This window comes from Ciconia boyciana, chromosome 9 (assembly GCF_034638445.1).
Source record: "Ciconia boyciana chromosome 9, ASM3463844v1, whole genome shotgun sequence".
Taxonomy (NCBI): domain Eukaryota; kingdom Metazoa; phylum Chordata; class Aves; order Ciconiiformes; family Ciconiidae; genus Ciconia; species Ciconia boyciana.
This window is the reverse complement of record NC_132942.1, coordinates 46,456,767-46,483,969: the sequence shown is the minus strand read 5'-3', so window position 1 is coordinate 46,483,969 and position 27,203 is coordinate 46,456,767. Positions and strand designations below refer to the sequence as shown.

The window sequence follows — 27,203 nt, the reverse complement described above, 5'->3', positions numbered from 1 at the left end:
TGCAGCATAAAACCCGGGAGAACCAAAGTTGAGACCATACTGCTGCTGCATAGAAAGCTTCATTAGCCCCGTTGGCACAACAATAATCGGAGACAAAAAAGTCGGTAGGAGGGATGCAAAGGGATTGACTGCCAAGGGAGGAGGTACTGCATTTGCTGTCTCTTGATGTCTTCAAGTCCCGTTGAATGCTCTTCTGAAGCTTCCTTCGTCAACCAAGTTATTGACTTCAGCGGTAACATGGCAAAATTTTCTTGACTGCAGGTACAGAAGGTCAGACTGCGTGATCCCTTCCTGCTCACTCTCTGAATCTACAGCAAGAAAACGCAAAGAAGGACTAGGAGAACATGCCATTATTTGTGTTCTTCGATAGTGACTTAACGTCAGCATTTATCTGCAGGGCCTCCAGCCGCATTCGCTGGTTAGGTGTGCTTGTGCTGAATGGTGAAAGGTTGGTGGGAGCCACCCGGCAGAACTCTGGAGCGATGAAGCTGGCCGCTCTTCAGCACTGAACCGTGCAGGCTGCGTCAGCTGAAGCGCGTGGGCCAGTCCCTGTGCCACGCGGGCTGTCGGCAGTCCTGTGGCCTGTATAACCAGGGCCTTTGTGCTCGGTATGGCCAGCGAAGGTGGGATCTCAGAAGGAATCCTTGCAACAAGGCTGAAAGGGTGACACATTCAACAGGCGTGGGTGTTTTGTTTCAGGAGGCTCGTGCCCAAGTGCAGGGCAAACATGGGCCGTTCCTAGCGGTTCTGCCTCACCTGACCCTGAGTTTTGCTTCAGCGAAGAGCAGGCTCCTGAGCTCTTCCCACCACGTTACACAGCCTCTCAGGCAGGCTTGGTACTCAAGGGCAGACATGCCTGGAAGAGGACAGGGCTGCAGTGTTGTCAGGCTGATCTTAACTCATCATTTCTTGTTTTTCAGATCTTCAGCAGCTGTCCCCAGTCTCGAAGGTACGAGACACAGCCAGGTGGTCTTAACCCTGCTAAAGTTCTGGGGCATTTGCACTTTCTTTCTTACAAGATTTCACTTGCAGTCCCAGCTGCTGTAGCTCTGTTCCCTCCTCAGGAGTGAGGGCTTGGGGCTGTACTAGATAAAACCAGATATAGATGGAGAGATGGTTCTATGGAAACGTTTGCTCAGTGCCCAGGAGCAGTCCAAAAGGCAAACGGACTGTTAAGAATTATTAGGACAATAATGGAGAGCAGATCACAGTTATGCCACTGAATAGATCCGTAGTGGAAACTGCATTGTGATTACCATATGCAGCTCTGGTCTGCCTCTCAAGAAAAACAGAGTTGGAAGGGTTTCAGAGAAGAGCAACAAGGGTGATCAAATACAAAGAATATTTTCCATATGAGGAAAAAGTAGATAGTCTCTTTAGCCTGGAAAAGAAATGACTGAAGAGGATTATAAAATCAGGTTTGGCATGTAGAGGTTGTCTGCAGTAGGATTTCTCATTGTCCCTTCAATATACGAACCGGCAGCACGCCATAAATTAGCAGGTAACGACTACAAAACAAAAACTAGTTCTTTTTTTTAATGTCATACGTTGTGTCAGACTGCTTTGCACAGGATATGGTGGGCTCCCAAAGTTTATATGCATTCAAAAAGAAATTAAACATTTTAATGGGAGAAAAAAAAAATCCACTTACATTGATTAACTGCAAGACCCCACTTTTGCTTCTGAAGCCTCTGAGCTGCGGATCACTGGAGGCTGGCAGGGTACTCTGGGCAGCACCGCGGTACCTGTGCCCTCTTCTTACGCTGACCAAGAGAGCAGTTCTTGGCTGCTGTCAGGGATGAGACAGTGGCAGAGGTGAGGCAGTGAGCTAGACAGACTTCCAGCTGATTGCAGGCAGTTTTCTCTCCTTCACTGCTCCAGGCTCCTTTGCAAGGACTGATCCTGATTGATACATCCTGCCCTGTCTCAATATCAGCCCGTTCTTTTTTAAGGAGCTGTATCCAAAAAGCCTAGCTTAAAAATTTGCAGTGGTGGGCTAGTAACCCTGCCTCTGCCTCTGCCCTGCCATGTCAGGATACAGGTGAGCCTTCACAGAGCAGTCCGCTTTTAAACAACACTCACTCTTAGCGGCGGCAGAGCTGGCGGTAGCGACAGCAGAAGCCTTTATGTCCCAGTCCCTCTCTGTGATGAGCTGCCAGGATGTCTAGCTAACAGTTTGCTGTCGTGTCAGCTGGCCAACTTCAGTGCGAAAACCCGCACTCGGTTCTCATGTGGAGCCCTCGAGCTGGGTCGACGGCACTTGTACTCCTGCAAGTCAGGGAGCACCTCTGCCCTCGGCGCAAGTGGCGGTGCAGGCCCAGGGAACCGGCGCCCGGCCGTGCCTTGCAGAGTGCCAAGGCTCCCTGGGGCACGAGGGGCTGCCCAGTGACCTCCTAAGGGGACTCGGCCGCCCCAGGGGTGTCTCAGAGGAGCAAGGCACTGCGGTCCCCGGCTGGGAGGTCAGCTGCTCCCACATCTGTGATACCCAGGCTGCTGCTCAGCCTGCTCGGCCCGACAAGTCGGGAACACGGGGTCCTGTCTGAGGCAGCCTCACATTGTGCTGCATGCCTCCAGAGGACGTAAAGCAGGAGAGACAGTGCTGATCTGCTGCTGCTCTGCAGAGGGAATGCGGGGGTCCCAGAGGCACCTTGTTTGACACAGGCAATGGAGCTGCGAGTGTGCGCTCACCTGCACGGAATGAGGGGTGCCAGCCAGCGCGCTTCTGAGTTCTGTCCTCTGGAGCAGGTGGGAGAGCAAGGCACGATGCTTAAGCAACAGTGAGGAGGGATGGAGTGTAAAGAGACGCCAGCAGAGAAACTGCAGTAGCTCCCAGGGCTGTTTGCCACAACAGCTCTGTTTACACATGCACCGTTACCAGTTATGGCGGGTAGCATATGGGCAGTTTTCTAGGAAGTGTTTAACCAGTAACGTTTGGTGAGACTTTTTTTTCTTTTTCTTTTTTTCAGAGTACATAAACCAGCTTGCAGCCATCTCTAATCGTATCCAACTTTTGCTGTCACAGAATTACAAGTGCTTGCCATAGTGCATGTGGGAGAGGCACCCATCCAAGCACTGCCTTCTGACATGGCACTAATCACAGCCCAGGATCCCCCAGCCCGGCAGAGATTGCTCTGGCAGTCGGAGCAGCTCTTTCTCCATCTGGAGCAGCACTGCTGGCGCTCCTCCCCTCCGGGCTCTACAGCTAGCAGAGATCACTGTCAGCCCTTTCCCTGCTCTCCTATACCTCTCCTCACCAGCAACGGCTCTTACCTTCTCGGGTACGTGGTCAGATGAGGGAGTAGGGCAGAGCCTGCTCAGTCGTCCCAGCCAGTGCAAGTCTTACTGCACAGCTCCCACTGTGGAAACACGGGAGCCCACTGTAGGGCTTAGAAAGAGGAAACACGGGCCCTGTCCTGAAGAGCGCTCAGCCATATCACACACGGCATGTGAGGCTAGCAGCGAGGAGACGGCGTGCTGGAAGCATGGGCAGAGCTGTACGGCCACGCGCTGCTGCGGGCCCCCTGCGCACACCTGGATTGCTCAGCTGGGAGTTTTGAGGTAACTGCGGAGCTTTGCCTGCCATCAGCAGGATGAGGGTTGGCTCATGACTCCACTTGTCTTTATCGTCGTGCTCCTTGCTCTGAGTCTGCCCTCCAGCCCCACTGAGCTCAGGAAGCTCCCATTTACATTCCAGCCAACTCGAAGATGAGATAGACAGTATGGGCAAAAGGAGACCCTCGCAGCCACTCCAGCTCCTGGGCCGGTGGCTCCCGTGGGCTGTTATGCCAAGTCCTGCTCCAACAGCATTTGCCGCTTTGAGCTTTAATCTGCTTCTAACGCTAACAACTATTTGGTAGTTTTCCAGCAGGGTGGGGGTTTACCAGATTTGTGCAAGCATACTACTCCTCTTTTGGTCAACTGGAGTGCTGGTTTTGGCCGCAGCAACTGGTGTCTGTCAGGAGCTGGTATAAGAACCTACAATAAGCTGCGGAGAGCAAGATGGATCACAGTGGCTTCCTGGTGGGTGCAAAACTGCACTGTTGTTTCTGCTGCACACAGTACTGGGCTCTCTGTCACATTTCTCGTCTTCATGTGGAATTTGTCTGGGCAGCTGCCATTCCCGCGAGACAACTTCAAATGAGTGAAATGAATGACTGTTTTTCATATTACACAACATGATTCCAAATACCCCACTGCAGATGCACTAGCCAGAATCCAAGACTCAATCACCAAATTGCACCGTCTCCTTCTGGAGCAAGCTACCAGTGGAGAAACTGAAAACAGGTTTTTTGTAGCTATACTGAAACTTCACAGTCGATTTAAGCCTCTTAGACAGTATAATACTGAATGCGAGTTCCTGCTGAGGGCTATCGACTTCAGCATGTGCCAAGCTGCAGGGAACACCCCGTGCCATGCCTGCATGTGACAGAGTGCTTCCCTGCACCAGCAGAGTGACTCAGATCAGAGAGCAGCTTCCTGGGATTTCCCATCAGCATCCTTTAAGATTGCCATCCAGCAGAAGGGATCTGTGCAGCCACGAGGTGAAATGCACCAGGAAACAGCCTCATCTTCAAAACACAGAAAGGGATTAGCACAGTCTGAAAACAGCAACACGCTGCCCTCTGTTCAGGGGCGGAGGCATGCTGCCTGCCGGGGCCTCGGGGATGGAGGAGGCTAGCCTTCAGATGTCGCTTTCCCAGGTCAGGTGTGCATGTAAGTGCACACCATGTCAAAGTAATTGCACATTCTCGCAGTGTAAATCCTAATCTGGCTTCTCTCAGAGCATCTGCTCTCATGCTGCCATGGTGCTAGGGAGTGTCTGCATGGTGGAATGCAAGGATATACCTTAAAGATTTGGAATTAATTAAGAGCAGTGGTGTTTTGGTGCTGTAGGACCACACCAAGGCCACAGATTATTCACAGCCCTGTATGTCAGAGCAGCGGGCAGCGCTCAGTGCTGCAGCCATGCTGTGGCAGCACTGGTGCCTGATGTCCTGTGCGTGCAGTGTCAGAGTGAGAAGCGTAATTGCTGGTTACGTGATCCATATTGTCCCCAGCCTGCCCTGTGCTTTTGTCCCTTCTCACACCCTTCTTCTTCCCCAACTGCTCCAGTGTGTCAGAGTTCCATAAAAGCTCCCAATATATGGAACTGATGGGACACGTTGTAGGTCTTCTTAAAGCATCCAGATGGGTGCCCCTTTAGCCAAGCCCTTTCCTACAGCTCTCCCAACTACCGACAGGAGGAATACAAGGCAGAGAATCCAAGATGGTTTCCCTTGGCACTGGGTGGAAGAGCTGCTCCGGGGGCAATACGGGCAGGCCACCAGAGCAGCTCCGGGAGGCGAGCTGCTCGGTGCTGTTCCTGCTGTCACTTCAGGCAGTGCCTCAGCTTTGTCACACGCTTTCTATTCTGCTGCACACAGCTCTCTGCAGTGATCTAGCAGGCACAAATCCTCCATCTTTTTATCATTCAGTGATTCCCCACACCATTATTTTTGTGTAACTTCCGCTGCAAAAAAGAAGAGGCCAATACTGAGCTGCAATGAATGTTCAGCCAGCATTTCCCTTTCCTTTCTCTGGTAGATCATCTTGTTTAGTGGCGGAGCATGGTAATCAGCCAAATCTCATACTGGAAGCATGGTTTTAACAAGGGTAGCTCTGCCCTGCCCGCTTCCACATGGTAACCAAGAACGCAGTGAGTGAAAGGGGCCCCAGCTCTAGTTTGGAAATGCTCCCCTATTTCTGGTGTTTGATAGTAAAATATCAAAATTATGGACTACAACACTTTCCATTCCTTTCTTTCATTCTGAATTAAAGACCATCTACTGAAGACTCTCACTTCAAAAAACAGCCAGGCACTTTCTAATATCAAGCCAAATGCCTGAAGAATAAATTGCTCCTATCAGAAATAAAGCATTTTAGTTCTGCCACAAGCAGAGAGATCTGTGTTTATAAGTCTCTCCAAAGGCAACTCCATCTTTCCTGCCTTCCTCTCATTTTCTTTTGATGCACAAAGCCTGCATACTGCAGTGCTGTGATTGGATTCAGCTTTGGAGCAGTGTAATTGTAAATATTCATTGGAATCCAAGCTAGTTTTCCCAAGTCTCTCTTAAAGGCTCTGCAGCTATACAAACAGCCGTGGCTCTGCATTAGCCTCACAGCCTGGAGGCTGCCTATTTCTCCACAGCCCCAAAGACTGCCTCTTCAGAGGCTGCATGGAGAGAAATCAGCCTTGCAGACCATTTTAGTCAATGCTGTATTATTTTCTTTATTCCCTCTTTAACGTCTGTTGTAGAACTGGCTCTCAGACCCAGGTACCCTGTGGGGCTCCTCACCAGTGTCTACACGAATAACACAGTTCGCCTTCACTCGCAGTTCCCACTGGCTGTAGTGGCTGTGTGTGTTTCTAGCCCTGCCTGTCTACTGACGGTGCTGGGATGTCCGTGGGAGCTGCTCCGTGTCCTGGTATATGGTACGAGCCTCTGCACGTTCCACCCTCCCGCTGAGGACCCATAATCCAGGCGGGTGCTGCTTAGTACTAACACGGCTGCTGCTTGGCAGACGGCGGTGAGGCTCTGCGGGTAGGCAACACACATCTCGCTAGGAACTGCACCCCTGTTGCTTACTCGGAAGAAAGCAGATCAGCCACCGATACCCGGGCAATTCTGCCTCTGCAGCTGCAGTTCCATGACTGCGCTCACACAGTAGGAGCTGGGCAAAGGGCAGCAGACTCCTACAGCCATCGAGGAGCAGAGGTGAGGCCTTTCCATCAGTCAGACCCTGACCTCCACGCTGCCTGGGCCAGCCACTGCACAGCAAGACTACCTGGCATCAAGCCGACCTTACTCTCCAGGTGGTCTCTGACTGATAGCCATGTCCTGCACAATTCATTTGCAAAGCAGCACATGTAAGAAACTGCACATAGCTATTCTACTGAGAATGGAAATTGAATCCAAAAGTTCTGATAGCAAATCTATGCTGCCATCTCTGCCTCATCTGCTCTTACGTTTACCACCAAGGGTGGAACTGCAGTGCTCAGGCCAAAGCCTGAGGCACAGCAGCACATGTCACACAGATGGCGGTATCAGAGCCTTCATCATCCGCTGACATCCTCCAGGCTCTGCTTGCTCTTTTCAGCGTATGTTAAAGCACATGTTCTGGCTACTGGGTAACCTGTGACAGATAAGTTGGTAGTAAAAGGGGCAAAACCCAGCTTCCTTTCCACATGCCCGTTCCTGGGTGCAGCTCAGCAAACAAGGCACCTACCAGTTCCAGCTGAAAGAATGCAGATTGCTGGATGTGTTACTAAAGGGAGCAGATCAGAGGCTGTCAGCTGTACAGGTCTGTCCCTCGCCGCAGCACTGTTGCCTGATCCTTGCCTGCTTCAGTCAGGGTCCCGGCACCAGCTCTCAGCCAGCAGCACCGAGGCCTCTGCTCACCCTGTGGAGCACATCTTCACCCAGGAGCATCCTGGATGGCAGGATCCTTGCAACATGTGAAGGAGCACCAGGTCATCAGCCCAGTATGTTCAGGGGAGCGTTAAGGCTCCAGTAGGAGAGATCAGGCAGATCCCCTTACGTGTCCTTCCAGAGGGCTGGAAGGGGAGAGCCTCTGTGCATAGGGGACCTCCAGCCCACAGCACTCAGAACAGAGAACCCTGTTCCCTGAGAAGAGAGCTGAAGGAACATCACTAATCAGGAAGACACAGAAGGATGAATTTACATGGGAAAACGCTAGCGTGTACTCCCCAGCAAGTCTCTCCTGTGAAGAAGCCTGCAGGAGCGTAGCAGTGAGGTGGAAGAATGCTCCCACAAACCAACACTGCTACCCAGCACGGGAACGTGGCCAGCACCGCTGGAGTCGTGGCACCACCTGAAGCAGAAAGCTGGGACTAAGTCTTGTGGAGATCGGGTGAACCACGGTAAGACGCGAGCACACACCCAAGACTCAAGTGCAGTCACTTTGCTAGAAAGGGGAATCAGCCTGGGAAATGATATGTTGATATCACACTGAAGGAGACGACAGTGGGGCTCTGAAGAAGGCAGAGCTGGGTTTCAAGGTATGAGCAAGGATAGATTTAGGAAAGGAGCAAGGCTGGCATGAACCTCAAGAGGTTGATAGCACATCTTCCAATTCTAAGACAGGGGAACCTGCAAGTGCCCTGTCCTCTGTTTATCTGTCCTTAAAGGTCTCCTGTGATGCAGAATCCTCAGGCCACTGGCAGTCTGTTCACGTGCTTTGTTCTCCTCCCCATTAGAAAACTGTTCCTAACCTGAATCTTTCTTGATGCAGGCTATGCCCATTAGTTCTTGTGTGTGCCTTCATGGACATGGAGAACAGATGGCTTTGTTCCTCTTTCCAGGAGTTTCTTACATGCAGCTGGTGGTGTGATTTTCCTCAGTCATGCAGGAGGAAAAAAACCCAACAAACCAGCCAGATCAGAAACAAGAAGAGAAAACCTGTCTGGTGGAACTCACTGCCACACAAAGAGACAGCAGCTATGAGTGCCCTGTGAGAACAGATAAAGTAATGAGGGTTTTATAAAGATAACAGCTCCCAGAGTCAAAACAGCTTTGCGGAGAGAAACGCCCTGCTCCAGTAGATCTAGATCTCCTTGTGGTAGCCACCAACTTGTCCTCTTTATATCCTTTCCCACCACAGAGGCAGGCAGCTCAAGGCTAGCTGCCTTCAGATGTGATGATGGAGACGGCCCTGGAGAAAGTCCAGCCTCCAGCTGAAGGCAACGAACATGGAAGACCACATGGTCATGAGCAGGGCTGGGATGGTGAGACATGCCCGGTGGCTGAGTGGCGGAAGGAGCCAGTCCCTGGGGTCACTGTGGAAATCCACCCTCTCCTCTCCCAGATACAACACATTGCCTTTCTCCCACCTGCGGTGTAACGCCATGGCGGCTGTCAGGGGAGGGAACGTGCCGGTGGGCTCTTCAGCCTTTGCAAGTCACCAGGACCCGACACCCAGTCTGGAGCACCAGCAGGGTCCCTGGCATGAGAACACACCAGTCCTTTCGCTGCACAGCCCTGGTGCAGAGAAGCCTTCCTGGAGTGAGCTGGAAGCACAGTCCCTCCCTTCCAGCTCCGTTTTCCAAAGCGGCGAGAGTGGTGTTCTTCGGAGCTCCTGCTATGATGATTTATCCAGGTCATGGTGAGGACAGCTGGCTAACTGAGGTTAACAGCTTTCTCGGTTTCATTTCAAAAAGACATTAGCATGGGGGCTGTATTAAACAACGATATGCCAAATCCTGATTCATTCACCAGGAGAGCTCATGATCAGGTGGGGGACTCAGCTGACAGGCAGGGCTGTGCTGCTAGCCTTTCCTTAAAGAGCAGGACCATAACTCATGCTCCCAGCGCTAAATTACACCTGACACTCCTTGCAGAGGGCTTCTGGTATGTGCAGCCTGCTACAGGCATCCTGGGACTGCCAGCCGTGGGAGCCCAAAGCCCCCAAACCAGGAGATTTATCAGCAGCCATGTCTGGCTCAAAAAACCAAAAAAAGATTGGGGCCCTTCCATCTGGAAGGAGGATGATGGAAAGGAAACATGACAGAGGTCTGTACAATCAGAAGTGTCACAGGGAAGGTGACTAAGGAATGACTGTTCATCGTCTCTTCCAATAAAACAACAGAAATTGTCAGGGGACAGGTTCAAAATAAACAAAAGGAGGTGGCTTTGCATCCCACGCGTGGTTTAGCAGTGGAACTCGCTGCTACAAGACATTGAAGAAGCTGGATAATATCTGAGTTACAAAAATAGTTTGACAAGTTATGGATGAAAATTCCTCAAGGGCATTAAACACAAAGACTCCTGCTTGGGCTCAGGAAGCCCCTTCACCACCGAAGGTGGGCGAGCATCTTGGGGCAATATCACAAGCTTCCCCTGTTTTTCCCAGGGGAAGAGAGCTGTTTCCCAGGCATGGGTGCAAGCTGCTGTCAGACACAGAGCTAGGTGAAATGCTGTTCTGACCCAGAATAGCGTTATATTTTTATGTAACAGGGCTTGATGTTCAGTACTTTAATTGGGAGTTTTGTAAGAGAAAGTTTAGAGCTGGGCTGTTTTATCTGCCGCTATCACACCAAAACCAAGCAGCTAGGCTCAGCTGAACTCAGTATCAATGGATGGAGGGATGGGATGGGAAAGGAGTAAGACAGAGCAACTATAAGAAGAACCAGAAGTGTGATTCCCGCCTTCCATGCCGTCCTTGCACAAATCAATACACAGTCACCCGTGTACATACGCAGAACAAAACGCAGGCACGCACCGACACCCTCGCAGATTCATTTGTTCTCCACCATTCATGCACACAAAGGCACACAAACTTCCCGCACCCAGCCTTCACCAGTGGGCAATCAGAAAACAGGCTCGCGACGTGCAGTTCAGCCCACACACTGCGCTGTCTCTTCACACTCACACAAGCACGCACAGAGAACAATGGATGACTTGGCAGTAAACGGAACAGTATCTCGTTATTTTCCTTCAAATGCGATGAACGTAATCATTGCATCATATTCATATATGATGCAATACATATATATTGTTCATATATGTTCATGTTCATATGAACATATTCATCATTACCAAATTAAGTGAAACAAAATGTTTCCACTTTGAATAATAAGGGGACCACCCCCCCCCATTTTGAAATGCTGCCTTCTGAGCGGCTGCTCAGACAAACAGCTGTGCTGAGCTCCTTCCTGCCACCCAGCATGCTGGTACCTGATATGCCAATATCAAGAGTACCTGGTTTAGTCTTCCAGGACACTGAGAATATTTAACTATCAAGTTGTTAAAATAGACATGATTTTTCTGGCTTATGGGGTGCTGAAAGAGATTAGAAGTGGGTACCATGGAGGACAGATGCAGGTTAAGCAAGTAATCCTGCAGTGTGCAGCAGCAGCAGCTGCACAGATTTTCAGGATCAGCTCTCTTCACCTCTGTTTGCCGTACGGATCTGAACCACAGCTTGTGGTCAAAATCTGCTCTCGACTACAGGTGCCCGAGTGGACATGAGGCAGACAACCCTAGGGCTGAGGCGACGGAGGAGCGGCATGCTCTCCCAAGCCAGATTCACATGCAGAAGGAATACACTGTCTGAGCAAATGGTCTGACTCCTGGCAGCTTCTGAAATACAGGGACCGGGAGAGAGGAAGGAGCTGTAGCAGGGCAGGGGCAAACAGACCCGGCACAGAGAGGACTGGCACAAGCGCTGCCCAGCAGGCCTCCTGCCAGGTCCGCAGGGCGATGAGGCTACTCCCACCCTAATTGTCTGCATGTCCTGGAGCAAACTGAGGATTTCGTCCACAGCAGCATAGCTGAACAGATCTGAACAAGCCTCGTCTCCTGCCTCACTACACGTCACTGTTACCACCAGCTAGGACAGCGCTGTCCTGGGAGGCATCGTCTCTGCTGGCCACCCTGTTCCCTTCTCTCCAAGGAGGTCAGCAGCAGGAGCAACGTCCAGGACATCTGTGCGTTACAGCAGTCACACCCTCAAATCAGGTGCAATCCTATTTACAGTCAGCAGAGCCGTAGCTGTCTCCCCGGTTCCCTGGACTTTCCCCTCCTCACTGGGAGTTGACAGACTCTACTTTCGCGTCTTTAGCCCTTCCTTATGCTCCTATGTCAACGAGAACAGTAGATTATCACTATTGCTGCGAATGCCTTAAATAAAGTTCCCTTCCCAGCCTGGGCTGCCAAGCTAGAGTGGACTGGCATCTTCTCCTACCTGCTTCTGAGCTTCCTCCTGCAGCTGGTGGCTGGCCTCCAGGTCCTGGCTGAGCTGCTGGATCCGACTGCATTTCTGCTCCAGTTCTGCCTGCCTCTCCCTCTGCTTGGTCTGCAGTTGATAGATCCTCTGCTCTTGAGCATCCAGCTATTGACCCGCCCAGGGAAAGAAAGAAAAAATGGAAAAAAAATCAATTAATACTAAACGGCTTAACAAAACCCCGAACAGCACAGGCCTGATGCTGCTGGGGGTGGGGATTGTCGGGAGGAGACACCCCCCGCACACATTAGCTGCAAAAACCTGATGTTCTGGGGACAGGAAGCCAATATGGTAGGTGTGATCTGACACGCACGCCCGCGGCAGCAGTGATATGTCCAACTCGGGGAAGGCAGAGACTCTGCCGCACCGGGGTACCTGCCTCCTCTGCTCACAGAGGGGGTGTCAGACAGTCTGGGTGAGGGAAGCAAAGAGCAACTGAGAAAAAGCAAAGTTATTCTTACTAATAACTAAATAACCAGCTCCTGATCTGGCTGCGTGGTGGGGCTCTGTGCTCCTCTACCCTGCGCTAAGGACCCCTTCAGGCATTTCCCCCGTGCCTGCCGTCCACGGAGCGAAGGGGAAGGGGAGCTCCGGTACCCTGCAGCTCGGCCATCCACCCCCCAGGTCCTGCCTGAACAGGAGTGGGCTTGGAGGGCTCGGCATTTTCACTTCTTGGCGTCCCAGCTGTGAAGAGTTTACACAGCGAGGGAGCAGGAAAGGATCATGAATGTCAACCAAGGAGCAATTAGCATGACAAGACTAAAGTATCGATCCGCTAGAGCCAACGGTGCTGCAGCAGCCCTGCGGTGGAGCGGCTCCCCGGCCACTGACCCCGATGCCTTTGCAATGGACATCTCAGGGATGCTGCTCGCCTTCTTCCGAGGGGCAAGAGGAGCCACGGCCAGTGGGTGCAAAGGCGTGGGGCTGGGGCAAAGGCTCTGCGTGGCTCCTGCCCTGCTCGTGACAGGGAGGCAAGAGAAAACACTGGCCACGTAGCCCAAGAATCGATCTGCTTGGTGTTTTAAATTCAGCATTAAGAAATCCTCTGTGCTGCTGGCCAGGGTCTGTGCAATGCCTTGCTGTAATCAAGGGTCCTACGTGCAGCAAAGTGATCACTGCAGGTGAGAAGAACTTTAACTGCTCAGGAGTGACTGGAAGCAGCCTTGTTTCCTGGGGAAAGGGGCTCTCCAGAGCTTCCTGATAACACTAACGAGGTAACGCGCAGGGGACAGACACCGCAGACAGCCTGCAAGGCTGGATGAGAGCAGCGCCTGTGCCGCTGCGCAGAGGTGCAGAACATACAAAGGCAGAACATACAAAGAACAGACTTCTGGCAGAGCTGTAGTGTATTCTTCTCCCCTGTCGATAGGTCCCATACAGGTTATGAGTCTCTTCCTAGAAACAGGAAAAGCGGAGGTCCCGAGGGCCCACAGGCACTGAGCTGCCCAGTTCTCTGCCCGCACTTCTTGCCCAGACCTGTTGCCCTGCCCCGTCCCACGACTCACCCCACAAGCAGCCCGGCTGGGGGGCACGGGCACGGCTCGCTGGTCTTGAAGGACACAACGGGCCAAATGCCGGGAGGGGAGGAGCGTCCCAGGCTCTCGCGGCCGGCCTGGCCAGCGCTGCAGGGCCCGTGACACTGCTCTGAGCCGGCACGGCCTCAGCTCTCCCACGACCGTGGCATCACGCACGAACGCGGGACCTGCCTGGCCACCACCAGCTCCGCTCCCGCCGGCAGCTTGCCTGCCCTTGGGCAGTGCTACGCCGTGTGTGGAGCTCTCCCAAGAGCAACACCTCCCAGAGACTTCTCCCTTCGGGGCACGTGTCCATCTGTCCTGCTAGCAGTGCCGCTGCCCCCAGCCCCCTCCGGGCCCACCTGCCTGCCCGCGCCCCACAGAGCTGCCGAGCAGGGCTGAGCCCTGTCAGCAGCACCCGGGACGTCCTGCGACATGCACAGCAACTGAGGGGCCTAATTAATGCTCACTGTCTTACTAAACCTAGAGAGAATTTCGATATTAATTAAATGCTAACTGATTAGCAAAACATATTTACTGAAGACTGTCACCCAGCTGTCAACATTCAATAAATACATTAATAATCAATTTGCATGTAATTAACATAAAATGACGTTAATGTCTACATTAAAGATGTATTGGAGACATTGTTACTAGCACAGTAGCCTGCATTCCTCCAAGCCGTATTCTGTATGCACGTAACCCATTCAAACGCACAGTGAAAAAGGTTATCGCTGTCCAGCAAAACGCCCCCCAAAAGAAAAAAAGAAAATGTTTAAATTCTGAGTGGATCTGAGCGGGTGTGCCGGTGCCCGCATGCCTGCGCATTGCAATAGCAGAGACCATCTTTGTGCTGAGGACAGGATCCAGCAGTGTGCTCTGAAGAGCAAAGGACATGCTCCGGTGTCGGGCAGAGGACTGCCAGACTCGAGGGTCGCTCTTACTCTGCCGGCAGTGACAGCCGGCTTCCATCGGAACGTGAGCGCAGGCCGAACCACGTACTAGAGACGTTCTGCAAATCCTCAGCTTTGCCTTGGCACAAATGTATCTGAGTCGTCCCAAGCTAGGAAGATTCCCCAAGACTCCCGTGTGGTGGTTCCTTCCTGTGTTTGCCAGAGAACAGAACAAGCACGAGGGCATGGAGGACTTTTTGCGCGCCACCTCATTCAGCCTGGCACAGACAAAACCCTTTCTTCCCCCTCCCTCTGCTGTGTAAGGCTGCCAGGCTGTGGGTCCGACAAGCTCTGCACCGCTGCCTGTGAGCCTGGAGCCGTAGCTCCTGGCCTGAGGTGCCACGTCCCTCTCACAACCCCAGGCGCAACATTTCCACAGCAGTCCTCGACCGCCTCTGCCCGCTTGTAGGGGCTGGATGACCAGCCAGGGAAATTCCTGGCAGCCGGGGAAACGGCAAAGCCAGGCGTTGGCGGTGGCTGGAGTCTGGGGCACAGACCAGCTGCCTGCCATGCAGAGAAGTTGAAGAACAAAGAGATAACAAAAGTAGTGAGGCATCTAGGGAGTGCTTGTTCTCCCGAGGAGCAGCAACATATTTAAAATCCATGCCAGGACGTATCTCTGCACAGCTGGCCCCAGGAACCCCCTGCCGCCTGACAGCACCCTGGCCGAGGACACAGCAAACCCCTGAGATAGCCGGCCGCTTGACCAGGCAAACCACACCAGCAGCACAGGCTGACAGGCGCAGAACACCCTTCCCTCCCAGTAGCCCCACGACCCCAAGCGCCCACCCAGCAGCACGGGGATGCAGAGGGCAGCGGAGCCTCCGGTCACCACCAACCGCAGCGCCCGCACCTCGGGGGCTGCGAGGGGTGCGCGGGGCCGGCACACCAGCCGGGAGCGCTGCACCTCGGCACGGCCGGGCCCCGGCTCCCGCCGACGGGGGAGACAGAGGTGTGCGCTGAGCAGCTCACAGAGGAGGCATGGGGCCCTTGGTGGAAGGATGGGCATCCACCAGCAGGTACCAGGCTGGATAGCTTCCAAAGCTTTATCCGCAGCGCTAACCTGAGAGGGACGAGAGATGGAGAGGAACTGATGTCTCCTCAGCATGCGGGATAAACATCCCCTTCCCCCCGCTGCAAGGCAGGTGAGTGGGTTTTGGAGGCAGAATAATTCTAGGATGTTCAATGCAATGAAGCTCCCTACCAGCTTCCCGGCAACAGAAATGCCTGTGACAATAGGGGATGTCATATGGCTTCATGAAGCAGTGTCTGTCTTTGGGTCTGAGTTAGCTGAGAGGATGTACCCTGCTCAAAGCAGCCCTGCCTGTCTGAGCTTGCCTCTTCCCCTGCGTGCCGTTCAGAGACAAGCCCACATGTCCTTCGTCCCCACACAGACCCACGAAGCGATTTGCTTGCAGCAGGAAAGAAGGTGGCATGTTTAGGGTGAACATCCCCCACCCCCACCCCTTCTCTTCTCATTTAAGTGGAATCAATTGTGCCATTTCTGCTTTGCTTTTCAAAAGCAATTACTTTCATGTCATTTCTACAGACATTCACAGAGAGCAAGAGAGTGCGGGCTTGATTATCCCCCCTCCCATCCCCATCCTGTGGCTTCCGCAGTGGCGGTGAAGTATTAAATTAAATGAGGTGTCTATGGAGCGGCGATGGTTTCAGGTCAGAGGCGCTATGGAAAGCTGTATGCTGCACTGCTCCTGTATATGTAAATGGATATATTAAAACCACTGATGTCAACTTGCAGCACTCATCTCCTCTGCTCTCGGGTGATCAAAGCTGATTGCAGAGGCAATTACTGCAAAGGAAAAGAAAATCACGGCCTCCTGCTCATCCCCGAGCTACCGGAGTTTAATTGCTTAGTGTAGCTGAAGCTGCCTCTCCATCTCCCTGGTGTGCACGCACACACATGTGGGAGCAGGGCACGCCATGAAACACAGACAGGAATGGGCATTTTTGGGGATGAGCAGTGAGAAACACCCCAAGCTGGGGAAGACCACAACATGAAAAATTATGATGCTTAAAAATGAATTAAACCACTACAGCAGGCAAGGCTGTATCTTAGCAAGCTGCTGGATCGATAACACAGGGAGAAAATCAGGGCAGCATAATACATGCCCATAAGACAGCATCTCTCATTCTCTACTCTATGGTCCTAGATTCACAGTAAGACTTCTTCAGCCTTTTACAGGCTGTAGCTAATCAGGCTCCCAAATCCTTGTGACGTAGATCAGAATTGTGACCCCTGTTTTACAGCTGAAATGACTTGAAAGAAAGGTATCAGTGCCTGCCCTGAGAAGTCCTGACTCCTCACCCTGTGCTTGCCTTTGTATTTCACATGCACTTCCGCGTGAGTACCAGCAAAGGCAGGGGACATTTTAATGTACGCACAGCGCTCGACCAAGCCACAGCCAGCACGGTTTCAGAAACCAGGCTGAGCTGTCCAGCTGTACTGCTGGCGACGCTCGGTAACTCGGTGCTGGCCAGACTTTAGCTGTGGGGTACCGGCTTCACGTGCTGTTCATTCAAATGGCTTCTCTCGGTGCAGCATGGAGAGCAGGGCCAAGCCAGGTGCCTCTGCGTATGCCATCCTACCTGCCTTCCTACCCCTGTTTCTCCCCGAGGCTGCATGCCAGCATCCGTTGGCGCCTCGGTGCCACGCTGGCGCCCAGCCTCCCCGCCCGGGCACGCCGTGCTGGGAGCGTGCTCTGGCCGCCGCAGCGCGCTGCCCGCGTGCACGTGCCCTCTGCGTGCCCGTCTGCCCGCGGCCTGGAGCAGGGCTGTGCAAAACGTGAGACGTAAGATCTGTCACTGAGGTGTTATAAGGGGGCAAGGAGGTCAATAAAGAAGATGGGGGGCAAACAGAAGGCCTACCTTTCCACTTGAGGCAGGAACATATTTCTGGAAGAAATAACTTCCGCGGAGCGTCAGCCAGCCCCTTCACCCTGTACCCAAGCCAGTGGGTGTGGGACCTGGGCAGTGTGAACAGGTCCTGCCCGAGCACCGGCAGGCTTCTTGTTATCCCCCCGTGTTGCTAGAAATGCTGGTGCAGACCAGTTCCTGCCATTGTACTGCTATCTAATGGGACTCAAGGCAGGCCTAGATATTCCCCAGGTAAAAATCCATGCACCCCACCAACCGCCTCGTGCCTGAGATGGGCGAGATAAGGCTAGCAAAGGCTTGAGTCACGTAGCCCTATTGGCAGCCCACAGGCCACGCACCGCGAGGGCATTCTGGACTGCGATCACACACAAATTTGCCCACGCACTGTGTCTGCACTAGGGAACAGGAGAGGCTCAGGACACGTCAGTAAGCACACGTTAGTGCACACGTGTAGGAGCTCTGCCCGGTGCCTGACCAGGTGCTGACAGCCGTGCTGCTGCTGTGTAAGCGCGTGTAAAAGTGCTGTGCTGGCCTGGCCACAAGAGGTTTTCTGCACAGCTATATTGGATTAAGCCGCTGCAGCACCTGATGAAACAGTAAGACAGCACCTTAAGAGAAGTCCTCCTCCCCGCTCAGCCACCACGATGCTTGCTGGAGGACAACAGGAGAGCCAGCAGCTTTGGGGCGCCTGTCAGGCTGCTTGGAGGGCACAAACTGCTCGAGAGGGACGAAGAGCAACTGTCCGTTCTGTAGGAGGGGGAGAGACCTGCCTGGGGAGCAGCAGGAGCTGCGGCGGAGCCTGGGCAGTCTGGAGGAGGACGGCCTGCCCTCTCCTGCTGCAGAGCAGCCCCTCTGCCAAGGCCCTTCCCTCCCCGGGCTGGGCCGGGCGCAGGCGCCGCCGTCACGGCGGGCTGCTGGGCAGCCGGAGGCCCGCGGTGCACGGGCGCAAGGGCCGCGTCTCGGAGCGGGACCCGCAGGGTGCTGCCCCAGAGAAGCCCGAGGGCAAGGCCTGGTCACTGTGGGCGGGAAGCGCCCAGGAAGCCTGCAGCGAGAGGTGCCGGCAGCGGTGGCCTGTGCTGCCAGCGAGGCAGACGGCATCACGGTGTCACGAGGGGTATCCTGCGGAAGGCCGCAGCCAGCCTTGAGGCACCTGATGCTTCTCTGTGACCTCATAAGCCGCTGGAAGCCGCCGTGAGGTGGTGGCACCGCACTCGCCCAGGGCTACAGAGACCCCAGGAATGTATTTCCTGCTGTAACCGAATTCTCTCAAATGGCTGCCACTCTCCTCAGCCTCGGCTGGGCTGAGTGGCTCTCTGTGAAAGCTGTCCTCACCTGATGCCTGGGGAATAAAAGACAGACCCGGAGAAAAACAAAAGCTGCAATGCGTGGCCGGAACAAAAACCAGCAGCAATTCCCTCTCAAAGGCAGATGAATGGAAACACCTAATGACAGGACAGTTCTGCCATCCCATGACTGCATTTGGGAACCACGAGTCAGGCCCCAAACAGCAAGTGTTTACAAAATTATAAGTGCTAAGTTACTTTTTCTTCTGAATTTTTGACCCTTGAGGGTTTCACTTTTGCACTTTTCTCCTGAAGCGCTGGAAAGTGAAGTAGCTTTTTTTTTTAAACGGCAAACAAAGCCTGGGACTCTGGTCTGCCTGCTTGATTCTACAACTGGAGCTTCAAAAAACCCACAGAAAATCATGAAACCCAGAAGTAAATCCTGTGATCTGCTCAGGCTGCAGGAACACCAGGAGCCTTCGGCAGCACCTGCCCAGGGCCCTCCCTGCCCGCCGGTGGGCTCTGCCACGCGTCCTCCTCCCTCCCTTGTGAATCTGTATTTTCAGCCCAAGGATGCAATTCTTTTTTTTTATGAGCTGCCTGTCTCTTTTTGTTTAGCCAAGAGTGCTCAGAGCCCTTCCCCCACCTCCTTTTCCACTGCTGCTGCTGGTTTTATTCAATTCAACACTTGAGGGAACTGCAGATGAAATGTCTCTGAATCTAAATTGCCAGCGATAGATCTAACAGCCTTTTTCCCTCTCCCCCTCCCCAAACTCCCCTCAGACAGAGTGCTCGAGCACATTGTCTCTGCCTCAGTCGGCTTCAGCTGCAAAATACCAGCACCAGGACAGGAACCCAACAGCGGGAGCACAAAGCTCACACAACCCTCTCCTGCAAGAGCGTGCAGGCAGGAGCGCAGCAGGAGGAAGGGTGCCGTGACTGAAGAGGCAGAGGCCAATTGCTGCCTAAAAGCAGCCCGAGTCCGACAGGTCCCTGCACGGGCACGTTACATTCTGCTCACGGCCACCTACGCGGGGCACCGCAGACAATCACAATACGCCTATTTTGCAGAGCACAGGCACTGGCTACGCTCTCCTGGGTCTCCTGCATGCAAACAACTGATGCCCTAAGCTACGCACAGGCTGCTGCAGCCAGTCTCAGTGCTGCACACAGACATCCAAACTAAAACCAGGCCCACCGTGTCTGGGGGGCAGCAGGCAGAACAGCCTCTCGCAGCACGTGCTTCCTCACAAGGCACCACGCAGAGCTTGGAGGGGCGAATCCTGAGCATGCCTCTGCAATCACAGCGAAGGGAGTGCCATGAGAGCTGTGGGTGCTGGGCCAGCAGCTGAAGGGAGAGGAGGTCATCCCGTCTGAGCAGGCAATCACTCTGGCATCGGCCTGAGGAGACAGAATCACAGAGTCATAGAATCACTTAGGTTGGAAAAGACCCTTAGGATCATCGAGTCCAACCGTTAACCCAGCACTGCCAAGCCCACCACTAAACCCTGTCCCTAGGCACCACATCTACACGGCTTTTAAATACCCTCAGGGATGGGGACTCCAGCACTCCCCTGGGCAGCCTCTTCCAGTGCTGGACAACCCTTTGGGTAAAGAAATTGTTCCTAATATCCAATCTAAACCTCCCCTGGAGCAACTTGAGGCCATTTCCTCTCGTCCTATCACTTGTTACCTGGGAGAAGAGACCGACCCCACCTCTCTACACCCTCCTTTCAGGCAGTTGTAGAGAGCGATGAGGTCTCCCCTCAGCCTCCTCTTCTCCAGGCTGAACAACCCCAGGTCCCTCAGCCGCTCCCCATCAGCCTTGTGCTCCAGACCCTTCCCCAGCTCCGTTGCCCTTCTCTGGACACGCTCCAGCCCCTCCATGTCTCCTTGTAGTGAGGGGCCCAAAACCGAAGATGGGAAACCTGCTGCTTCTTTGGGTGGGAAACGGGAGAGAACTCTCTCGCTATTGGTAGTGCCTATGGGCCCAAGCATTCACATGCTCAGTATGGGGCGCATGATGACACGCAGGCAAATGGCATAGGAAAGGATAGGAAAGGATAGGAAAGGATAGGAAAGGCACACGCTCTTTGTTAGAGGGGAATCTAGTGCCGTTCTTGCTAAAGGACTGCACATCTCTGCAGTAAGCAGAGCACATCTGCCCCAACCTGCCCCCCACCGCTGAGCTCCAAGGACAGCTGCCCAGCAGAGCAGTGCTCGAGATGGCTCTGTCCTTCAGCTCAGCTTGGCGCTTTGGGAATGCACCTGCAGCATGGGGGGAGACGGGGTTTCATATCCACCAGGAGTGGATGTTTCTTCTCCAGTGCCTCAAGGCAGAGCTATGCCAGTGAGCCTGTGGGGTCAGGAAAGCTCCCCCCACTCCTGCTGCTGCTTTCATCACACCCGTGCTTTGGTGAGGGGTTAGGAATGACACACGCAGGGCATGCCCAGAGCCTGAAGCCTGTGAGCATGTCCTGAGCATGGGGTACCGGACAGAGGAGAGCTTTCTCTGCAAACTCCTGCAGCCTCTGGACATGTTGCTGGCAGCGGTGGCATCGGCTGTAGGGTTGGAGGGAAGAAACACTACATGATGGTGCCCTTGCCACACCGCTGCTCGGCCCCCCAGGCTTCACCCACAGTCGCTGCAGTAATAAGCGCGGCACGTGGGGTGGTGGAAATGGCATCAAGTTCTTTGCTAAGGGAGATCTGCGTAACCCTCTGTTTCCATTTGAATGGCCTTTCATTTTGTCCAGTTCAATGTTTGGTGATTGTTCGTGCTGTCTGGAGAAGCTTTGATTGAACCTCCTAATTTTCGGCTAAGCTTTTTCTTTCCATAGGGCAAACCCTTGACCTGAGAGCATAGAAAAGTGGTCAAAAGGAAAAATAACAAGGCAAAGAGGAAGAAGGGGTAAAAGCCGGGAGACACAGAGGAATTAAAAGCTTGAAGGAGCCACCACACGTGGGAAGAGACTCCTGCAGCAGTCCTGCCAAACAGCTCGCTCCGCAGAGCTCGGACTCACGGCAAGACCTGGGGTTCCTCACTGTGCCTGCCCACGCTGCTGCTGCGGCTCCACCGGGCGAGAGGACCGGGTTTCCATGATGCCCCTAAATCCGCTCCTTGGCAGAGAGGGGGAGAGCTGGGTAGCAGTGCTTTCCGTTTCTGTGCAAGGATACAGAGGCACTGAGGTCTTCCACGATCGTGTGTTACAAACGGAGGCTGCGGGGCTCGCACCGGCAGCGAGTGCTCAGCAGGGAGATGCACAGGGATGTGTCATCATTTTAAACCTTGCCAAGGTAGAGCAGAGAGACGACTGGAGAGAGCAGCAGTCCTTTTCTTTGCAGACAAGCACAGGTCTAGGTACTATGCCAGCCAGGGTCTGGCAAGCTCCCGTCTTGTTTTCATGACATCCGCAGGGCTCTGCCTGGGGATATCTAACCCGCTCCCCAAGACTTGAAACTGGACTGGGTACAGAACTACAGTGACAATCACACAAACACACAGATAAATGCCATTGCCTTTGGTGCTGGGGAAATTAAATGCTTTTTGGCCTTTGGCTGCAGAGAAAAATATTAAAATGTAGGCAGAATATTATTGAAACAATAAATATTTTTTTCTGACTGTAGAGACAGAAAGTGAAACATTAACTATATGAGGTATGAAATACTTCACTAATCTCAAAAGCCTGGTAATCCTGAAACACAAAGACAACAGCTTAAAAATGTCAACTTCGCAATTTCCATATTATTTTAAGAATAAGACTAGTTGGTGTGTTTATTCCACAACTGTAAATGACACCCATTTCCACTCAGATATTAAAAAAACTCAGCTGACCTCTGTCGTGCTTCCCAAGTCCTTCAGTCCTATCTCAAATTCATTCGTAATGCACAGATGGTCAGTATAAAAATCTCCCTCATAATGAAAGCATATGTTGAGAACAAAAGCAAATAAATGGGGTATAAAAATAAACATACCAAGAGGCATCATGCTGACTGCATTATAGATTTTCATATTTAATTAAAAGAAAATCTGCCTTTGGGTATCTGTCATAAGAACAGAGTCCTGCTGTGGAATCCGCAGCCTATCTAGGATCTGCAACAGAGCCGGTCGCTGCCGTATCTGCGCTCCCAGACGGGGCTGGATCATCTGGCTGGTCCCGATGCTGCTGTCGCCTGGCCTCGGTGAGGAGCAGGGCCTCAGCCCCGTGTGAGGGCCCGTGGTGCCTGGCAGCTGATACAGGTCTCTGAGGCTCCGCGGGGCGCCTGCAGCGCGTCATGCGTGGCACATGCCGCAGCGGCCCCCGGAGCAGCGGCAGCGTCCTGGACGCCAGTGGTGAGGTGGAGGACCCAAAGGACGGGGCGCTGCGGAGCACAGTCCTGCCAGCCCAGCGGGGCATGCACGTACTACCACTGTTCTCTCAAACGGGGAAACTGAGGCCCGGAAAGGTTTCAGTGGCTTGCGCAAAGCCACACTGGGACTTGGTGTAGCCTCGTACAATGGCTGGCTCCTGTCCCAGAAGGATCCGTGACACTGCGTTGTCCTGTCGCAAAAGCTGTCGTTCCCCTCCTCGTTACCTCCACCTAGTAACCCTGCTCCTGTAACGCTCTTCTGGGCTGGCGTGGGAGAGTTGACAGCTTCGACTGAGCTTCAGAGGCAAAGACCCAACAAAAGCATTAGCACTGCCTGGAACAGCAGACATCTCTCCCTTGTGCAGGAAGCGTTGCACAGTGATGAGGAGAGGTTTGTGGAGGGCAGTACCAGCAGGAACCAGCTTCAGCAAAGTGAATCTGATATACATGAGAACGCGGGAGGAAGCAGAGCGCAGGAGTTACGAGCAGGAAGAAACGGTGCGTTTCACTCTGCTGTTACTTATCAAGCTCTTTGTAGATCTCTCTCCCACAAATTAGCAATTCATAGTATTAAATGTTGTGTAATTCGATTTTCAAAAGTCTCTGCAGTAGATTGAATTGAGAGATAGGGAAAGACAGGGGATGACCCCCATCCCTGGGTAGAGCTGCAAGAGCAGCACAGGTGCCAGCATCCATGTGCCGACTGGCCCACGGCTCGCCCCTCGGCATGTCGGCCTGATGACGAGTCGGTCCGGTACAGCTTTCCACAGAAATCTGGCTTGTTATCTGAAACGAGAACTCACTCTTCACAAGAGATTTTCTGCAGTAGGGCTGCCATGGATCCAGGCATTTTTACACCCGTCACGAGGAATAATCAGGCAGCCCTGCTTGGTGTGAAGTGCTAGAAAGGGAACTGCTGGGGAGACGCTGCGTGTGTGAAAAGGAGCAGAAAAAGGATCATAAGGCAACGGCTGAATACCACCAAGACACAATCCCTCTGGCAGATCTCCGAATTCCCCCCTCAATGGAAAATTCAAGGTTTTGTGATGAAACAAGAAATCTACAAGTAGGCAGCTCAGAATATATAAATCTTCCCTGCCCGACACTCCTGCATCCTGACTCACTGTATGAAGGGTGTAGACATGTTCCTCCCACTCCTCATCTCCTCTTACTGCAGCATCCCTCATCTCCAACCAGCATATCAGGTGATGACACGTGAAATACAGGTTATTTGGCACACTCTGAAGTGACAGGCGCAGGGTCTGGTTTTCAGAAGTGATGGATCTGTGCAGCTCCCATAAGCATCAGCTGGGTTTACAAAACCCTGGATGCTGGGGAAGGGGAAGCAGAAGCTGTAAAATAACGACACTCTTCATTGGTATGTGCGTGCACTCTCATGTAAGTGAGGGGAAGCCCAGAAGAAGATGAAAGAGAGGCTGTGTACAAAGAGGAACACAGCAAGTCAGGACAGTAACTGGCTGACATGGAGGTACTGCTCCTGGGACTGTGCTGTGGTCTCCAGCAAGCACTTCTGCTGCACTCGACTCACTATCTCAGAGTCCCTTAAGGAGGTTTCATGATGAAAACTCAACTGAACAAGACCCTGAGCAACCTTATCTAACTTTGAGGTTAGTCCTGCTTTGAGCAGGAGGTTGGACTGCAGACGTCCTGAAGTCCTTTCCAACCTATAGTATTCTGTGATTTTCTGATTCTAATTCTTAATTCACGCTAAATCATACAGTTGAGTGGGATTAACGAAGACGTGGTATAATGCCTCATGTGACTGAAATATTAACATACCAGGGGACAGCTCCTCAGAAGATTGCTGTTGACTGCCCCAGTTCAAGGCATTGTGCAAAGGAAGTGCTACGAGTGTACTGTGAAATGAACTCAGCTAAACCATGAGCTCCACAGTGACTACAAACACAAAGAGGAAACAATCAGATTTCTAGGGACAAGTATGAAAGCAGGAGTAAGTAGAAGGAAAAAATCGGAAGACACAACATGAGGTGCAACCAACAAGGGAAATCAAAAGTGGCAAGTATGCATTTACTGGAAAGACTACGAGAAGAGTTGGCTTGCTCCTCCACAGAACAGTACAATTCTTGATATATGATGCTAAGAAGACCAGTCTTCCGTAGCATCTTGTTCCAGTCTCGTCTAAAAGGTCAACAGCAAAAAGATGGCTATCACGGCTAATACCAAGGACAAAGAGGCAGGATTTCAGACTCAAACAGGTATGGCGTGCAGTTATAAGTTCGATATTTTCAACCTATCTGGGTCTATGGAATCCCAGTTGTAGGGTATGTAAAGAATCGACTGAGGCAGTTTAAGAGCACTTAAGACCTCATGAACTACTGGAAGTCTGACAAACGGCAAATATAGTGTCTGTCTATAAAAAGGGAGTAGAGGAAAAAGAAGTCAGAGAGTTATAGATCAGTCAGCTTAGCTCCAATTTCTGGAAAACCAGTAATTAAACAATTTGTAAGCACCTGAAGGATAACAAGGAGATGGGTAACAACCAACATGGATTTGTCAAGAACAAATCTTCTCTAATCTAAGTTCCTTCCACAAAATGGTAAAAGGTTGTCGATAGAAGAGATACAACAGATGTCATATATCTTGACCTTATAGAAGTTTCTGATGCTGTCTCGCATAGTCTTCTTTTAAGCAAGCTAAAGAAACACGATCTAGATAAAACTACTATTAGATAAGGTACAAAGGTAGCTTAGGTACAAACCTTGTTGAAGAGCCCCATCACATGAGTGGTTATCAATGATTCATTGTCAAAATGGAAGGATGTACCGAGAGCTTTTGCAGGGCTTGCTCTTTTTTGTGCTGGGGATTATTAACGGTGTAGGTGGTGGAATAGAGAACGTTAGTTACGCTCGCAAATGACAAATCTAGGTGGAACTGCAAGATTGTTGGAAGACAGGATTTAAAACCTCATAAACTGGAGAAATGAGCTGGGAGAATAAAGTGGCGTTCAATAGAGATGAGTGCAAGGCCTACACAGGCAGGAATCACTGCTGCATGTACGGAGTATCAACAGGTGCTAGGTAGGAGCTTATCGAGATGGGGCTAGTACTACTGGGGACCCATACACATGCAAGCCAATGATATTGCACTGTTGTGAAAAGGAAAATGCTATATTGGATGCATGAACGGGATGTAGCCTGCAAGACACGTGAAGTCATCCACATGTTTGATCCCCAGCTGAAGCATGGTGTCCAGTCTGGGGAACTGCACTTCAAAGGATCAGTGGAGCAGCTGGATAAATCCCAGTGGTGAACAGTGTGAATGAACTGAGGTCTGGAAACATGACCCCTAAGGGAGGAGTGAAGGAGTTCAAATGATTTAGCTTGCAGAAAGAACAACTGAAGGAACCATCTCTTCAAACAAATAAAAACACGACTCCTGCAAACAGCAAGAATATAATCCTTTCCCCATGCCAGTGAGAGAAAGCACAAATAGTAATGGCCTTAAATTACATTAGGTGAGAGATTAAGAAAAACTTTTTAGAGGAAAGGATAGTTTGAACTGGAATTCATTGTCTCGGGCTGCAAGTCTGTAAGGTCTCCATCCTCAGAAGCCTTCAAGACTAGATTATACACCACACCTGCCAGGAATACCACACTCGAGGGTATGAGGATGGACAGGTAGCTCCTCACGTGCTCCTTGTAGCCCTGCTTTTCTGTCACCCTGTAGCCACGCAGGCAGAACTTGCTGCTTTCTACACAGGTACAGCTGAGGCAATTGCCGAAATGTCTCACGCTCCGAACAGCTAAGTCCCAGCGAAAGAGGGCAGGAGCTCTCTTCTTATGGGAAAGCAAACAGCTGATAATCCCCTAACCTTGACTTTTTCAACAACTTGTGTGTCCGAGCTAAATCAAATGCCTAAGTGCAGAGCAAAGAGTGTCTCTTCTGACAGCTCAGCGAGTGCGTGAGCCAGAGTAAGCCTGGTTTGCGCTACAGCAGACATGCAGATGATGTCACTAGTGGACAGCGTCACAAACTCAGAAATGTCTCCTCTAATTAAAGATGCCATTTTAAAATGCTCAGGAGAGTTTATTCAGGATTGCTGAGGAATCTTCTTCCATGAGAGCTTTCAGACTGCAAAGAGCAGCTACAGGATGAGAAACACAACTGCAGCTCTCCCTAAGCACGGTGCTAAGAGACAGTGAGATCACAGGTATTATCTGCAATATCTTTGTCTACTTCATCTGCAAGCTCAAGGAATGCAGGCAACCTTAACTGTTACCGCAAGCACAAAGCTAGTGTGCGGCACTGGAAACTACAGCACAGGGACAAAGGTCTGGGCTTCTCACCTGGAGAGCAAGTTCCAGTACAACATCCAGAATATCAGAGAGCTCATTGGCTTCTAGCGTTTCCTACCGTATTTCAAAAGGATTCCACAGGCTGTTTCA

At 52.1% G+C, this 27,203-nt stretch overlaps 1 protein-coding gene across 1 annotated transcript in view; it reads right to left on the bottom strand.

Annotated features, from left to right (window-relative positions):
• LOC140656428 (uncharacterized) overlaps nucleotides 1–27,203 on the bottom strand; it is a 127,023-nt gene continuing 99,820 nt past the window's right edge. The window contains exons 4-7 of the mRNA XM_072872114.1: nucleotides 19,625–19,827; nucleotides 11,743–11,889; nucleotides 1,652–1,789; nucleotides 1–308 (exon numbers count right to left, since the gene is read on the bottom strand). Of these exons, the coding sequence (XP_072728215.1) occupies nucleotides 63–308; nucleotides 1,652–1,789; nucleotides 11,743–11,889; nucleotides 19,625–19,717 (624 nt within the window). The 5' untranslated portion in view covers nucleotides 19,718–19,827 and the 3' untranslated portion in view covers nucleotides 1–62. The remainder of the gene's footprint in view (nucleotides 309–1,651; nucleotides 1,790–11,742; nucleotides 11,890–19,624; nucleotides 19,828–27,203) is intronic.